Source organism: Zasmidium cellare (genome assembly GCF_010093935.1).
Source record: "Zasmidium cellare ATCC 36951 unplaced genomic scaffold M409scaffold_4, whole genome shotgun sequence".
Classification (NCBI taxonomy): domain Eukaryota; kingdom Fungi; phylum Ascomycota; class Dothideomycetes; order Mycosphaerellales; family Mycosphaerellaceae; genus Zasmidium; species Zasmidium cellare.
In genome coordinates this window covers 955417-971953 of record NW_022986948.1, presented here as the reverse complement: position 1 = coordinate 971953, position 16537 = coordinate 955417, and the positions used below count along the sequence as shown (strand labels likewise).

At 54.5% G+C, this 16537-nt stretch overlaps 8 protein-coding genes across 8 annotated transcripts; 6 read left to right on the top strand and 2 right to left on the bottom strand.

Annotated features, from left to right (window-relative positions):
* Positions 1-983: 983 nt before the first annotated feature.
* On the top strand, positions 984-2026 carry M409DRAFT_50599 (uncharacterized protein; the record flags this gene model as incomplete). Its single annotated transcript, XM_033811574.1, has 2 exons — positions 984-1846; positions 1900-2026. The coding sequence occupies 2 exons, from the start codon at positions 984-986 to the stop codon at positions 2024-2026; spliced, it is 990 nt and encodes a 329-aa protein (XP_033672887.1).
* A 214-nt stretch (positions 2027-2240) lies between these two features.
* On the bottom strand, positions 2241-3340 carry M409DRAFT_18228 (uncharacterized protein; the record flags this gene model as incomplete). The annotated part of the gene is made up of 3 exons (XM_033804413.1): positions 2241-2966; positions 3016-3133; positions 3192-3340. 3 exons carry the CDS (start codon positions 3338-3340, stop codon positions 2241-2243), a joined length of 993 nt encoding a protein of 330 aa, XP_033672886.1.
* Positions 3341-3663: 323 nt separating this feature from the next.
* Positions 3664-4623, top strand: M409DRAFT_63512 (glycosyltransferase family 8 protein; the record flags this gene model as incomplete). The annotated part of the gene is made up of 1 exon (XM_033815633.1): positions 3664-4623. The coding sequence occupies one exon, from the start codon at positions 3664-3666 to the stop codon at positions 4621-4623; it is 960 nt and encodes a 319-aa protein (XP_033672885.1).
* Positions 4624-5488: 865 nt separating this feature from the next.
* Positions 5489-6169, top strand: M409DRAFT_35769 (uncharacterized protein; the record flags this gene model as incomplete). Its single annotated transcript, XM_033810440.1, has 3 exons — positions 5489-5582; positions 5656-5958; positions 6012-6169. The coding sequence occupies 3 exons, from the start codon at positions 5489-5491 to the stop codon at positions 6167-6169; spliced, it is 555 nt and encodes a 184-aa protein (XP_033672884.1).
* A 653-nt stretch (positions 6170-6822) lies between these two features.
* M409DRAFT_63510 (uncharacterized protein) lies at positions 6823-8386 on the bottom strand (the record flags this gene model as incomplete). The annotated part of the gene is made up of 5 exons (XM_033815632.1): positions 6823-7298; positions 7346-8078; positions 8126-8217; positions 8277-8297; positions 8356-8386. 5 exons carry the CDS (start codon positions 8384-8386, stop codon positions 6823-6825), a joined length of 1353 nt encoding a protein of 450 aa, XP_033672883.1.
* Positions 8387-8737: 351 nt separating this feature from the next.
* Positions 8738-9952, top strand: M409DRAFT_63509 (uncharacterized protein; the record flags this gene model as incomplete). The annotated part of the gene is made up of 2 exons (XM_033815631.1): positions 8738-8845; positions 8951-9952. 2 exons carry the CDS (start codon positions 8738-8740, stop codon positions 9950-9952), a joined length of 1110 nt encoding a protein of 369 aa, XP_033672882.1.
* A 380-nt stretch (positions 9953-10332) lies between these two features.
* M409DRAFT_18223 (uncharacterized protein) lies at positions 10333-11977 on the top strand (the record flags this gene model as incomplete). Its single annotated transcript, XM_033804412.1, has 2 exons — positions 10333-10820; positions 10870-11977. The coding sequence occupies 2 exons, from the start codon at positions 10333-10335 to the stop codon at positions 11975-11977; spliced, it is 1596 nt and encodes a 531-aa protein (XP_033672881.1).
* Positions 11978-12028: 51 nt separating this feature from the next.
* M409DRAFT_18222 (uncharacterized protein) lies at positions 12029-16501 on the top strand (the record flags this gene model as incomplete). The annotated part of the gene is made up of 7 exons (XM_033804411.1): positions 12029-14218; positions 14281-14389; positions 14745-15227; positions 15285-15360; positions 15426-15625; positions 15686-15790; positions 15870-16501. The coding sequence occupies 7 exons, from the start codon at positions 12029-12031 to the stop codon at positions 16499-16501; spliced, it is 3795 nt and encodes a 1264-aa protein (XP_033672880.1).
* Between the last annotated feature and the right edge of the window lie 36 nt (positions 16502-16537).

The following is a 16537-nucleotide window of genomic DNA, read 5'->3' as shown; positions in this document are numbered from 1 at the left end:
CAGACATCTGAACCCAAGAGTCCTCGTATTGAAGGTGTTGTCGTTTTCCCCCAGAAACGGTCTCGGCACCCACAGCCTCAAGCTCGGAACCGAACACACCATCACCCATCCACCCACCCACCTCTACTCGCATAGACTTGCACCTGCACGCCGCTTTAACTCCCGCGATACGCCAGACGAGGAAGACAAATGTGTTTGATAGGTGGTGAGAGTTGTTCGTGCCTGGCGATCTTGCGCTTGGGTGCATGAGGTTTGGGGTTTAAGCTTTGGGCGTGCGGTTGCGGATGCTTTTGGAGGGAGGTGGGGTGATAGCCAGGTGATGCTGCGCAGTGATTGAGAGGGCTGGAGAGCAGTGTTATGGCGACGGAGGCTTGGTTAAGCGTGGTAGTGTTGCTGGGAGAGAATGTTATGCTTCGCAAAGCTGCGCCTTGCACACCCAATCTAGCCGCGCGACTCGTCCTCCACTCTCACCAACTCATTCCACAAACTACCTTCCCACCACAACGAAGATCCCCGCCGCACCAACAGACTACCTGCCCTCTTCGCCTAGCAGAGGCCCGTCCATACCCACTCCACTCACTGCCACAGCACCCATCCACGCCGCACCACCGCATCCCGGCCCTGCAGATCACACACTCTTGTTGCTCCCTCAGGATGCGTGGCAGAGCGGTACCGAGACATTCTAAACCTCGACCTCACGTCCCGTCGTTCACGGCTTTTGAGTATTAAGGCTTCGGTGTTCGTGCTGAGGTCTGGATGCTGCTGCGTCGGTTCCTGTCGTTGTCGCGATAGCCTTGAGCTCGAAATCTTTCCCTTTACTCTTTCTGGGGTTCCTTTCTTTGCCGAAGGGGTTGTTCATTTCGTTGCCGAGACGGGAGGTGTAGGTTTGATATATTGTGGCTTGGGTTGGCTTCTTTTTCGTTGGTGTTGGTTTGACGGCCGTTTGAGTGTGGACAATATCGAAGTCTGCTTCGAGCGCGGGGATGCAGCGCGCAACATATCTTGCTCAGTTGTACGAGTCCGTGTCGAGCATTCCTCCGGATATCCAGCAGTGTCTCCTGACGATTGCTCAGTATGGCTGCGATGCGGATCAGGTGAAGAGGTGGTATAATCTTGTCCGGAGTCATTTTGGGGTTGGTGAGATGGAATCTCCCACGGCGCTGTCCCATCAAACGCCACGGCCGATCGCTAGGGCGAGAGAGCGGAAGATCGAGCCTTTTGTTGCTGGAGGGCCAAAGACAGAGCTGCCAGTGACACCAGAACTGAGAAACCAAAGCCACTTTCCGGATCCAGCGACATGGACAAGTCCGCCTCTGCAGCTTGCCAACCACGATCATTACGCGGGCCTGAACGATCTTTCCGGAACAATCCCTTCGCAGCAGCCAGGGGGTAATTTATTCGACCCTTCGACTCCCCTGCCGCAGAACGTGGTCTTCACCGGGCACGGATTGATGCCAGCGCCAGAAGGCTTCTCGAGCGACGGCTTCAATTCAGACTTCATGGCCAGAAGCCCATCAATGCCATTACTGGAATCCTTTGATGAGACAGTGCAGACAGCGGCCGCTACCTTGTCGCCACGGCCCAAGACGATTGCTCCCTCCAGCGTTCTGAAGTCCTCACCAGAGCAAGCGAAGCCACCACGGAAACGAAGGAAGCTGGCCCAGAAGGAAACTCCGTCGAAGGTAGAAACAGGCACAATGGAACCACCGCCACGACCAAGAAGACCTTCGGTTCCATATCGATCAAACGAGCAACCAGTCACGCCTCTCCAGATTTCGGAGATTCCAGGTCCAGAAAGCCAACGGACATTGGGATCCGAGTCCAGAACCTCTCACTCGGCGCCACGGTATAGGCCTTTGCCGCAAGTGCCTGTCAATGGCTCACACTCTCCGTTCGAAGATCTGTACATCCCTGGTCAGCTGCATCAGCCTTCGCTGAACTTCCTGCCATCACTCGCTCAGCCGCCAAGGCCAACGAGTCAGCAGAGGGCGAGTTCGACAGCTCAGTCCACAGGGGAAATGAATGAGCAGCCGCCTCCATTATATCAATCTCCATATCGCGACGCTGAGCATGTTGCTTCTTCTTGTTAGATTGAGCTAGCCAGAAGCCTTTTGTCGGTTGATCGCATTCATTCGAGTGTTTCTGTATTGTATGAGTAGCTGCGTTTCGGCTTAGGAGGTGAAGATAGAGCGGAGTTTAATATATAGTGTATAGAGTAGGAATCCGGACCTGTATGATCATCAATTCAGCGCTCTCATAACTCCCTCAAATGCCACAAGCGCCACCGCATTCGCAGGGAAAGCGCGCAAGAAACACGGCACGAAGCCTCGCCAGTAACCCTTGAGACCTGATTCTCGGTAGACGGTAACCGCTGCATCTCGCCAGTGGGGAAACTTTCGATCTGGCCCTAAGGGATCGGTCATAAGACGCTGTTTTATCACATCGCTAGGATATGAAGTTAACCAGAAGACCTGCGCAGACAGACCTCCCGCCCAGAAGTTGATGGCCGGCGCGCTGAGGTTGGTGTTCTTCTGGAACCAGCGTGTGAAGATGTCGTAGGTTCCCCACCAGGCGAAGAAGAAAGTCCTGAAGATGAGGGTTGCGAAGAGGCCGTGATACAGGCCTGAGATGCCATGGCCTTTGAGTATCTTCCGGGCACAGTCGACTGGTCCAGAGTATAATCGCTTGGATTTGTCGGCCTGGTACTGTACTTGGAGGCGAGCCTTCACATGTTCGACAGGCGCGGCGATGAATGAGACAGTCCACCCAGCAAGAGTTCCCGCGATGGCATGTCCGACTGCTGGTAGCTTCTTCCTCTCGTCATCGCTCATCCAGATTGCTGGGTGGTTCGGTCGAGCTCGCAGTGGTTGGAAGACATGCTCGTTGAGAAGTCGGCGGTACAATGTCAGGGAGCCCAACATGAGGGAGTCCATGCACATCCATCCGATGAGAGGAGGCGTGGCGCCCTGAGGTCTCTGTTAGCTAAGAGGCCGTGGCCTTGACAAGAAAATGTACCTTGTATATGCCATTGACGCCTTCTTTCCGAAGTGTCTGGAGCAGGCAGTCCAGGGGTCCTTTGAATTGGGAGTGGTCCGATGTCTGCAGGCGAACTTTGATGGTATCGAATGGATGTCTGCCAATAGTCAGAACCACGTTCCAGCACATTTCCTACTCGAAATACATGTACTCACCCCACCGAAAGCTTTGCAATGCCTGAAAAGACACCCGCAACGAATCCCTTGTAGTTCCCTCCTTTGGCTGGGACTATCGCTTCCTTCTCGCCATGCTGCTGGTCTGCTAGCTTCGGCGAGGACTTGGCATCGCTCACCGTCGCAGACATTGAGGGAAAACGCGCGCCGAGAATATACTGCTCGCTCGGCACATCCTTGACCTTGGTGTACGGCGAGAGAAGACGTTTGTGGTGAGTCAGGCACAATTGTTTCGATAGGAGGACGGAGATAAGTCGCCGTGGTCGATGACGACGTGGATCCTGGTGCGCCGGCCGCACAGACTACCTGTTGCGATTACCGACTAGTATTACAATTCAACCAGAATCTTGAAACAAGATCTCCTGCTCCAAATCTTCGGAATGTAGTTGTCACTCACCATCGCGACCATCAAGGTCGCCCGACTAGAAATTTATACCAAGATAATTGCCCAGCCATGGCGCAGGATCAGATCAACGGCAAGCCGGAGCGCGTGGTCGACAGTCCCAAGGTCTGGACGACCCTCATCACCAACACCAAGTACCTGACAGGTCTCCTCACGCTCGATGCATCGCTCAAGTTCGTCGGGTCCAAGTACCCGCTCGTCGCCCTGTACACGGATACCTTCCCAGCCGAAGGACACGCCGCCCTCGATGCGCGAAACATACCGAAAAAACGCGTCAAATATCTGCTGCCGAAAGTCCACAAAGACTACACCAACGACCCTCGTTTCTACGACTGTTGGTCCAAGTTGACGCCGTTCAGCTTGACGGAATATGAGCGCGTGGTGCAGTTGGACAGCGATATGCTGGTGCGGCATAACATGGACGAGTTGATGGACATCCCGCTAGATGGGGCTGAGCAGGCAGGTAAAGGGCAGCGTGTATTCGCGGCAAGTCATGCTTGTGCCTGCAACCCGCTCAAGAAGCCGCATTACCCAAAGAACTGGATACCGGAGAACTGCGCGTTTACTTGGCAGCATGACAAGCCGGATGAAGCGCAAGAGCAAGGCTCTGGTCCCGCTGATGGGCTGGCTATGCCGAATGGTGGCCTTCAAGTCGTGGTACCCAGCAATGAAGTGTATGAGCTCATCTTGAGTAGACTTCAAGATCCGAGTATCATGGACTACGAGTTTGCGGACCAGAGCTTGCTGGGCGATCTGTTCTATGGACGGTGGGTGGCACTGCCGTATATATACAACGCGCTCAAGACGCTGCGGTGGAAGGGCGTACATGACGCGATATGGAGGGACGATCGGGTCAAGAACGTGCACTACATTCTGTCACCCAAGCCGTGGGATGAGACGGCGGAGGACAAGAAGAAGCCCGGTCGCGACGGCAGCAACCAATGGTGGTGGGACATCAACGACAAGCGGCTAGTCGAGGAGAAGTCGAAGGGCATCGACGACGGATTCTGAGTGTGCCCGTTGGAAGCGCTCGGAGTCGTTTACGACGGGCACTTGGGTTTGCAGATCCCAGTTCGCTCGACTGCGTCTTGGGAGCACTTCCCTGTTATAGTTCCGTAGGCTTGGATCCAGCCAAGGTCTCTCCAGTGCACAGGTAGCCTTCTCCCATGTCTTACGCCCATCGTCGGCGCGTGCCGAATGTGTTCAGTGCGATGGCGCATCTGGCGGAAGGATTCACATGTCTGTGTGCCGGCGGCTAGATGGCAGAGCCGCTGCAGGGACGGTGTATCGTTCAATCTGCCGTCGCGCCTTGGACCAAGATTCGACGGGCGGCGCGAGGCAATGCTAAAGGTAGACTTCTGTTGGCAATAGGGGTATACATGTAGGTCGCACAGGTGTGAAACAGCGTCGGCGGTGATTAGCCGGAAAGTCATCTCCAAGCACCACCAAGCGAACTTGGAGCGTGAAGCTGGAGCTAGACAAGTACGCCTGCCGCCGCCTGCGCCTGCACGTATCAGGAGTTGCTCGCTCACTACACCTTGAACCATCGCCCGCCTGCATACACCCCATTTCGCGGACCAGCGCTCACCACTCCCGCCCACCACGCCCATTCCCGATTCCTGACCGCCTCACTGCGCTCAAGGGGCCTCCAGCGACTCAGGGACTCGCCGCCGGGCAACTTTAGAAAGTTCGCACGCGACCTGACCACGGCCGGCCATCTTTTTCTCTCCTCGCGACTTTGGATCGGCTGCACCTCTTGCTATACCGCCTGCGAACCACACGCGCGAATTGCGTGAAGCCCCACCGACACGCACCTACTGCACCTCGTTGGATTTGTGCGCGCACTGCGGGCGTTCCGTAGAACCCACCGCCTGCCATGGGACAGAACATCTCCAAGTTGATGAACAAGATCTTCGGATCGAAAGAAATGCGTCTATTGATGCTGGGGTTGGATGCCGCGGGGAAGACCAGTACGTGAATGATGCAGTGAAGAGCATGGTCGAGATGATAGAATCAATGGCTGATGATAGTACTTCCACACAGCAATCCTCTACAAGCTCAAACTCGACACGGACGTCACCACGATCCCCACCGTCGGCTTCAACGTCGAGACTGTCACGTATAAGAACACGAAGTTCAATGTGTGGGATGTGGGAGGGCAGGACAAGATCCGGCCGCTGTGGAGACATTACTTCTCGGGTACCCAGGGCCTTATCTTCGTCATTGACAGCAACGACCACGACAGGATAGACGAGGCGAGGAGTGAGCTGGCAAGAATCATTCAGGATCGAGAAATGAAAGATGCGCTGTTGTTGGTGTTTGCGAACAAGCAGGATATCCCAGGAGGTGAGCTTGGATAAAGTACATTGGTTGGGAATCGCTCGCTAACGTTGCGATAGCAATGCGACCCAAAGAAGTCTCAGACGCTTTGGACCTCACACGGATAGCCAAAGACCACACCTGGAAAGTCGAGCCCAGCTGCGCAACGACAGGCGAAGGCATCTTCGAAGGCCTCGCCTGGCTGAGCAGCAACGTCAAGCTGCCCTCCAACAAGTGAGCGGCGGGACATGACTCGTCACACACCGACCACCAACAAGGCCTTGCTGGATCCCAAGCCGCACCTCACGAGACTTCCCACTCACGGGCGGCCCCAACAGCAAAAAAGCCAACCTTCTCCACCCTTTCGACATACGTTTCACCTCGATACCCCAAACCTGCCCCACACGCCCGTCACCAGAAAGCCCGGCGCAACGACGAGCGAACCCTTCAAGAAGCTACCTTGCGCGTTTCATAATCTCAAAGCAACTTTTTACTCTCCTCCTCCCCGTCTCAGAACCGACTCGAACCGAACTGAATCTTGCATTTCCGGGGAATCGATCTTTTTGTTTGTTTCCAAGCGTCCAGCATCATTAGCGGGGATATCAGCGACTTTGTGAGAACCTCAGACTATGTAACGGAAATGGATATGGGAGAACGGATGAAAAGAGGATAGATCACCAATCGACGGATGGGATTAAGGGAAAGAAAGAAAGTTGTACAAGTACGCGCGGCAAGGCTTCTATATTTTTGGTGTGTTAACTTTGTGTTTGTTGTTGTTTTGTTTTGTTGAGATACCAATAAAATCGATTTCTAAGACGGACATCTATGATTTTGTTCATGCGGATCGTGGATCTGTGTCTGCGTCGAGGGGAGAGAGCTGTGCATCTCTCTCTACAAGTTCCCATCCGAGCCATGTGGCAACTCGCAGAACGCCTTGAACGTCACGAGCGGCTCACTGCCCGAACTCTCCAGGATCAACTCGGCCGTCGCACCAACAAAGTAGACATACCCCTCCTTGATCTCCTCACTCTTCGGTCCCACACTTATCTTGCCCTCGCCCTTCGTGCAGATGATAATCGATGGTCCCTCGATCGGCGCGAACGTCGCCTTGCCACCGGAGGCGTTGAGGTCGGTTTTGACGACGCTGAACTCCTCGATCGGGGGGTCGTAGAGGATCGAGGCGGAGTTGGAGCTGTAGGCGGTGGTGTTGAGCTTGACGTAGGCGTAGTCGGTGGGGGTCATCTTTTGCTCGCTGATGGGCGCGTAGGAGTAGGTGAGGGTTGAGGACAGGGTTTCGACGTCTTTGAATTTGGGGGTGAAGCCGGCGCGGATGACGTTGTCGCTCGAGGCCATGCATTCGATGATGTCTGGAGTGTTAGCTTCGTGGAAATGGGATGTAGGAGTGAATCCTTACCTCCTGACAAGTAAGCGTGGATGTCGTCGGCCTTCAGGAACATCGCCTCGCCGACTTCGAGCTTGACATAGTTGAGGAAGAAAGTGACGAAGAGACCAATATCATTGGGGAACTGGTCGTTCAGTCGAACCATGAGATCTGCGAGCTCTTTGCCATCGTTTGAAGGACCGCCTTCGCCGGCGAATTTGGAGCCTTCCGATTTGGCCTGCTTGATGAGCTCTGCTGCGGCCTTTTCGATCTCCTCTGGCTTAGACTGCATCAATCCAGAGAATGCGCTCTGAAGTGCCTTCTTGTTCTCCTGCGCTTTGCTGCTGTCTTCCGTCGTTTCCTGGCCGTTGATGGTCTTCTCGAACTTGCTAGCATTCTCCTCGCCAACGAGCTGGCGCAGAGTGGGAACATGCTGCAAGAAGTGAGCGATCTCGTTGAGTGGCCTGAATCCGCAAAGACCGTCGAATGGAGTGATGGCAATCGTCATCTCAGGCTTGTGATTGTCATCTGGGTAATGCTTTGGGTCCTTGGCGTGCAACTGCTCGGCCAGCTTCTTGTTGGGATGAGCTTGAATGGAGAGAGCCTTGTTGATGCTGAGCACTTTGAAGAGGAAAGGCAGCTTTTGCTCGTAACGTTTCGCAATGGAGGTGGACATCAATGCCTGGTTATCTTGGACCATGTCAAGCAACGTTCGGCCGGTCGTGACGTCTTTGGATGGGTTCGAAGGGTGAGTGCCCATCCACAACTACGATGCGTCAATATGTGAAAGCTGTTGAGATAAACTAAACAAACCTCAGCGTATGGCTTGTCTTGCTGGATGGAAAAGTCGCCGGATGGAGTCGCCGAGGCATAACGAGCAGCTGCTGAGTCCTTGCCGATTTTGCCTGGCCACTCATACGTCAATTGAATGGACATATCTTGTCGTTTTGGATCTTCGACATACCCCATTCGTAGCTGTTGCAGCCTGCATTCCAATCAGCATATGGAACTTCTTGAGCTGCATCCTTGACCTATTCACTCACCGCATTGCAGGCGCAGAAGTGGTACCTGCATCTTGAAGCTTCCAGAGTAGGTAGTCGCTGGTGGCACAAATAAGTTGTCTCGATCGATTTGACGGGCCTGGCAGAAGAGACGTGGAATGTCAAGAAGACAGCTAAGGTTGAAAATACGAATGGCCGTGTGTTCAAGGTGAACGTGGAGCAGCTTTGGTGGCGACGCTAGCCCCGGATCGGCAACAGGCGTGGACGGAAGGACCCGCGCTTGGGCAACCAGTTACCACACCTCCAGCGTTCGTCCCTCCTTCTATTTAAATACACCTCCCACCACACCATCTATTCAGAAAGCACCCTTTTCGGTGCCAGCCATACATATCGCGGCAGTATTCGTTGACCGAGAAGGCACAACATGTCAGGGCGGAGTAGAGGCCGAGCAAATCCTAACCAAGATGCCGACGAGGAGCGACGGTTGTGGAAGGAGATCAAAGATAAGGCCAAGGATGTTGATACTATGGTGGTGAGTGTTTTCGGCAGTGTAAAAAACTTCCCTTAGGATGGTCGATTTACACGCGCTGTCAAGGGAAAGAAAGGTAAAGACAGCTTTTACTGACCCTTTGTGCAGGCTCGATCAAACGAGATCGGGAAGGAGATTCTGCAAGTAGAATCGCAACAAGCAGCGCTTATCGACGCTGGAAAGCTGAGTGACGCTGCCCTTGACGAAAGGCTGGAGAAGCTCTATAGGGAGAACGTCAAGCTCTGCGAGGAGGTCAGCCACACCATTGAAGGAAAATCAAACGAAATGAATCTACTCGACAGCATGAAGATCTTGGCTGGTCTCCGTGAGGCTTCCGAAGAGTCCGCTGCTCAAATGGCTGCAATCAATGGCCCTCGAGCTGTAAGTGGAAAGGCATCTCGTGGCCCGAAGAAGACTGGCAGCAAAAGCGGATCTGCAGTTGCCGCCTCCACAGAAGATGGTGACGACGCGTCTGCTGCCCCATCACCAAGGATCAGCCTCAGCACAGTCAATCGATTATCTGCAAAGGAGAAAACATCCCGATCCGGCAGCATTCCCACTACCCGCGAGGCATCGGTGAAGATTGAGGACGGCGCTGAGTCTGTCGCAAGCAGCGCTGATGGTCTGTCAACGGCAACAGGACCAACCAAGGCTTCCGCAAACAGTCGCCCATCTAACAGATTGGTGCTGAAAATGGGAGAGATTGTGTTCTGCCGCCACGACCTGAAGAACTACGATCCAAAGAAAGGAGATCCACCCGAAGGCGAAGGCATACTATGCCGAGTGACTAATGTCATTGGTGAGGGCAAGCAGCGCCGATACGAAGTACAAGACGCAGACACCTCTGGTGACCCACCTCCACCTCAACGAGCATCCGTCTCCCAGCTGATGCAGATTCCCGAGAGCAACAAAGGCTTGAGTGATCTTCCACAGAGAAAGTCAGTCCTCGCTCAATATCCGGACACCACCACATTCTACAAGGCTGAGGTGAACGAGCCGTGGCGGGCGAAGGATCTGGACAAGGAAAAGGGCGAGCTGGTGCGACTCAACTTCCAGGATGACGATACCGCGAGGGAAGTCGAGCGACGTTTCGTTCTTACGGAGAAGTAGCGTCGATCCTCAATGTATTGGTGTGATGATAATAACCTTGTGTTCTTCAGCGTTGGCGTTGGTGGGAAGGCGCTCGTGTGATGCGAGTTGGATGCTGGAAAGAGCGAGAACTGATGCTGGAAGTGAAGTGCGACTACGAGCTAGCAGTCACTGTGGTGGTGCAGTCACTATGGTGGTGATGGATGCTGTTGCCGATAGTAAGTGCAGCTGTAAACAAGATCTGTTGACTTTCCTCAAGATCGATTCCCCGTCTTTCACTCCATAACAACTCTACGACCACAGGTCTTACGCGCTGCATTTTGGCCACCTTCGATACACAGCTCATTCTCACGTCATATTACACATCACGACATACACAGACCCTCCACTTGCGAGAAAATATGTCTTGCAGAAGCTTGTTAGATGTCATCCAAGCACCGTTCACAAGAAATCGGCATCAGTCTCAATCCGCGCAGCGAGAAGCCCAGCCGCTGTCAGCTTCGAGGCAAAAGGACCAGCGACAAGCGGATGCTGAAGCCACCGAACAAAATCTCAAGGCCGCAAAAGCAAATGCTGTTCGGAACGCCCAGCAAGGACTTCCAGCAAACCCTGAACCATTACCTGGTACTTGGTCTGGGCGACTCCTCGGATCTTTACGAGGTAGTCTGGGCTCAATATGGAATACTCTGACACAAGCGAACGAAGCAGATACAGCAGTCTCCAATGGAAATGCAACTGCCGACAACAAATCTTCTGGACCTGGTGCAACAGTCGCGACGAGTGACGGAGCAATGGAGATACACACACCCCAAATAGCTACACCTTCCAAAATTCGTCAAGCAAGCCGACTTGAATTATACAGCGAAGACTTCCTTCGAAGTCCGCAAGAGTATGAGAACATCTACCCTATCCTCACTGTTTTCGGCTAACGTTGGCAGAGAACGCAGAGCTTCGAAAGTCGCTGCGCAAGGGCCATCCACCGATGGGAAGACAAGCCAGATGCAACGCTCAGTTGCTGAAAGAGGTGATAGCTGTACATTGGAAGAAGACACACAGCATGAGGACACAAAGGATTGTGACGATAATGCGGACAACGCGACAAGTTCCTTGAGTTCCTTGATGATGTCTGGTGCTCTCTCCGGGAGGCCCAGCCAGCAACATTCGGCAGACGAGCAAGTCTCTCATTCAGATGAGCCTCAGAACACGAACTATCATGATGATGTCGTGGACAACACTGGGGGTTCCTCGCCCATGCCTGACGTACACCAGGAGGGATTGAACCAGGAGAAGTCGACAGAGCAAGCACCAGATTCAGATCCACGTCAGAGCTCAAATGACCATGATGACAAGACGGACAAGAGAAGGCGTTCCTCGTCGATGCTCGACGTACCCGCCGAGCCACTGAACCATCACAATGCGACAGACGAGTCAGCAGCAGACCAAGACCTACCTGAGAGTACGGGCGCCTGTGATGACGGCGCAGACAACGCAGCAACTTCTCCACCGACGTCTGGTGCACTTTCCGAGGTATCGAATGGACTCGAGTTGATCGATCAGCTGAATACAGCTTCACGTCGATCTCACGACTCATACGGCAAGTACAGTCTGCGCAATCCCAACGTCTGCGATTGTGACTACTCCTACGCGCACACTGCAGACTGCCCGCTGGATAGCGAAGGCGCTCGTGTTCAAACTGATGACGAGAGGCGACGGACTTTTCCTGGGAGGCTTGGTGTGCCGGATGACCAGGACACTGCACTGGCCTCATCTCCCAGTGAGCAGAACGATGTAGATCCTACTGAAGAGGACGAAATTCAGCAATCAAACAACATCGATGATGCACCAGGCGATACAGGTGCTGCTCAGACCCCGTCGTCGAATGTATACGAACAGAATTTCCAAGTCAACATGGTCCGTGAGATTGTCTACGACCATGATCCATTCCCTCGCTTCACAGAGCCGTCACCATATCGGTCGACACGATCGCTCCACGACAATTGGGCACAAAATGGAGGTGACACTGGCGACCTCGCAAGGGCCACATAGAATGGGGAGCCTGGAGCAACAAGGAGCGATGCCGTGCCACTTCCTAACCCCATGCTGAGGCCGCGCCCTAGCCTTCGAGATCTCCTTACCAATTGGCTTGACGATGTAGGCGAGCAGCTGATGCCAGATCAAAGTTCCAGTGAAGGGGAACAAGAAGCGCCAGAAGAACACACTCTTCAACCTGCCAACGAATCTTCAACAGTCTCTACCGACAGTGTCGAGTCAGGCCCAACTGGCAGTGGCACCCCATTAAACGAGCAAGAACCAGCGATACCTCATCTAGACTCTGCAATTGCGCTGCTCGAAAGCCAGATGTGCAAGGCCGAGGGCGACTCCACACCCTCAAAGCCGCCCAGCAAGCGACGATCCAAGAAGACCATTGCTCTGTGGGACTTGAATGAGTACAAGGACGAACCGTCTCCAACGAAGCTCAACACCAACATACCAGATGTCAATCGCTTGGACAGTCCCAGTTCCTCGACTTGGTCTGGTAGTGGTCGATTCCATGTCATTGATCGATCGTACTCGCCAGAGCCAAGAGATGACGACTGTTACCCTTTCTTTTCGACATTCGCTACAAGATGCGGCAGCAATACCCATCGCTCCGCGCGTGCACAAGACAGCCGGGAGGACGACTATCGAGACGAGAAACACGGAACTGTCGAGAACGAACCTCAGTCGATGGCACACAGCAACCCGCCAGTCTTCGTAATGTCTGCCAGAGTGCCAGACAGTCCCTTGCCACAGGGCGTTCTAGCAGGACTGGGTGACTGGTCCCTCCACAGCGAGATCGAAGGAAATCAGACTCAGCTTCATGTCGAACATCCTCCAGACCTGGATCCTACTTACATGCAGGGGAATATGCCACAGGACAAATTCAACGAAGACTTTGGCAATGCCCTGCAGGAAGCTTATGACTCGAGTGCAATCTTCGCGATGGTACGCCTACCACCAGGAGTTCCGCTTTCCTATCACTTGCGATGGGGTATGGCTCGTATGGCTCCAGAGACACGGTCACTATTCCTTTGCAAATTATGGACACTCGGCCTGAGAGGTCAATATTACACCATGCTTGCATCTGGGCCTCTTCTTTACACGCTGCCACCACCAGGGAGTGATGGATGTCAGCCACAGAAGTTGGGCATCTCCTCTGGTCAACCTGTGCAAGCGACCAGGGTCTGCTCTTCCTCGTCGTCCTCAAGCAGTGGATCATCATCCGTAGCATGGTCATCACCCGTCCTGAAACCACAGAAACGACGATCGATGTCGTTCGGAGGAGTCAGCGCCGTCTCTGACAAACCACCAACCAGACCTCGCACCATCCAGTTCGGAGGTGTCACCGCCGTATCTCAAAGGCCACTGGATCCGCGCAAACATGCAGCCGCAATCGCTTTTTCCAAGCCAACGCCCACGATTTTGCGAAGCCCAGCGATCAAACCATTCGAGGACGAAGACAGCGATGATGATCTCGATCCCGAAGAGTTGGCCAGTTTTCTAGCTGAAGATGAAAAGGAGCCACTCGATCTCATCTCCGCCGATATCTCAGAGATCGATTCCTCTGCGAATTCTGGGATGATTGCCCAGGCTAGATGGCAGATGCAGGCTGAAGCTGATTTCCTAGCAGCACACAGCGTCGGGAAAGGTAAAGGCAGGGCATCACAGGAGGACTATGAAGTTGACACAAGGGATGAACATTCAAACGACGACATGCCGACTATCATGCCGGAGCCTCTCACTCAACAACCTTCACCAGATGCGGCTATGGCAGCCATCAGGGGCCAGGGGCTGGAGCCGCCACCAAGTCCAAGACCAGCAGCTCTCGAGCTTGACGCAGACGATGGAGAGCTGGACCAGGCCAGTATGTTCGCCGACCGGACAAATGAGTCTTGCGGTTCGTCTGAGCAACGCGGGTGGAACAAATCCCACAGTCTCTCAGCGTCAAGCCCGCAAAGCAGCACGACTGGCTCGATCAGGTCATCGAGCTCGAGTTCGACGTCTAGCGCAGGGAAAGAGAAGAAGCTGGCATTCGAGCTGGACGGGACTTCTCAAGGCTGGAAGCCCCACAGCACCAAGTCCGGCGCCAGCATCGGTCTTGAATCTGACAGAGCGTTCAACGGTGGAGGTTTCCAAGCGTTGAAAGATTCGTTGCGAATGACGCAAATCGCAAAGCCGGGGGAGTCGGTCAGTCAGGCGATCAAGCGTGTGAAGCAGCTGCGTGTGCCCCCTAGGCCTAAGGCAGAAGTACGTTGAATAAATCAATCATTCTTTCACTTTCACGCTCCTCTCATGCTCACGTGCTTCAGGACTTGGCTAGAGTGAAGGCGAATCGTCAAGCTCACCTCGCTGATCGCCAGCCAATCGTACGGGACTCTGCGAGTGAGGTTCCTGGAGTGAATGTAGGAGGTGGTATGAGTGAGTTGGGCCATTGCGAGAACGTTTCTCCTACAAATACGTCCGCTCCACCTCTCGATGCTGCTTTCACATCATCTTCTCAACGCAGCGTCGCACCACCATCCCCGTCGAAGATGGATCGACCGAGCCATTCAAGAGGACATCGTCGCAGCCCTGCTGTGGCGTTGACTGGAGAAGAGACTGCGGAGCGTATGTTTCACCTTTGCTTTGCGCTCCTTCCATTTACGGCCATTGTGCGCCGTTTGCACCCCCACCACAAAAAGGCCACAACAACCGCTGTCAACGCCCTTTCTCAACACCACTTCCACCCACCCACCCACCCAAGAATCGTTGGCTGACTTTTTTTACCTTCAAGTGAGTACCGCCCTCAGCATGACCTCCCCGCCGCCCCCGGCGCCGCCCCATCGCGTGCCCGTGTCCGCCGCTCACGGCGAGGAGAGCGTCCCCGCTCTCAACGATCGCAAGGACAGCACGGATGTCCAGTCGTTCCCCGTGGCCACGGCCGCTGGAAGTGCCACGGAGATGGCAGCGCAAACCAAGGGCGCCGATGAGAACCCTGGACGCTGGAGCGAGGCCAGCACCACCGCCGCCCCCAAGGCTCCCAGGACTGGACCGGTCAAGCACGTCCACTTCGAGGATTCCATAGAGCCCGAGATACCAATAGCCAATGTTGATGATGCTGTCGATACCTCGACTGCTGGGGCTGTCATGGAGACAGCTCCACGTGAGACTCCCCCGGAGCCGGTATTAACTCGTCGTCGCAGCATCCCACCAGAGACTCAGCGCCCAGTCCTCCGCCGCAAGGCCAAAGAAGCCGTCGACGAGGGCGAAGAGATGTGTAAGTTGTAAACGTTGACAGTCATTCATTGCACATCAACGCTGACCATGCAAACAGCCGACAACCCCAAGATTCAGCAGTACGCTCGCCACAACCAGCCGTGGCGCAACTGGAACCAGCCAGCTGGACCAATGTCAGTTACAGGTCCATGCTACATCTTTCCATCGTTATGTTTGCTGACCACCGATCGTTCTCCAGGGTGCCAGCCTACCCACCACCGACGAAGGATCCAGAGAAGATCAATCAGTACCTCAAGGTGATGGAAGACAAGTCACGCTTCCCAACCGACGAGAACGAGAGCGGCAAATACGACCGCCACAAGGACATGGAGGAGATGGAGAGAATGGTGCATCGTACTCCCGAGCAGATCGAGGAGTGCAGAAAGAGAGTTGATGGCTGTAAGTGACGACCGAATTGCGAGCGATGAAGCTACTTTGACACTGACGATTTCATAACAGATCTCATTTATGGCCCAGCTGGAGGCAACCCAATTGTGTTGACGCACAAGGGACAAGAGATCGGAGGCCGATTGATGGAGGAAAAGGAGAGACGCAAGCGCGGAGGTACGTGAAGTCGAAGCAAGCGTTGTTTGCCTGAGGCACGCACGCATTCGATGTGGGGCAAACGCTAACGCTCCTGCAGCAACCGCCAACGCGACCAACGCTCAATCGACCAACGCGACTACCACTCAGGCGACCACCACCCAGACGACCACCACGACTCCTGCAGGCTTGGGCATCTTCAACCCGCCGGCCAACGTCGAGACGAAGCGACCACTGCCTCCTCTTCCTACTAAGAAGCCAGAGCCAGAGGGATCGATCTGTGCTCAGGCCGTCCAAGAGGGCTTCTACGACTCGGACACCTTCAGAGAGACGCTTCGTGCCTTCAATCGTCAACGCGCTGACTCAGACTCGTCGGTTCGTACTTCGTACCACATTTCTGAGCAGCTGCCGGCTAGTGCACTTCGCGACCGCTCTGCTCAGAATCAAGACGAGGGTTCCGAGGAGGCTGTTGAGGACAACTCTGACGCTGGGGTCACCTCTGCCGCTGAGGACACTCCTGACGCTGAGGACACCTCTGACGCTCGGTACACCTTTGACGGTGGAGACTCTGACGCTGAGGACACCTCTGACGCTGAGGATACCTCTGACGCCGACTCTGCCGCCGACTCTGCCGCCGACTCTGACGCTGAGCAAGACGCCGACGACAAGTCAGCTCCTGTCCAAGACGACACTCAGCAACACCCCTCTCCACCAGACAACACGCAGCAGTAAAGCACCATGGCCAACCAAAATGGCCTCGGCGCTCAA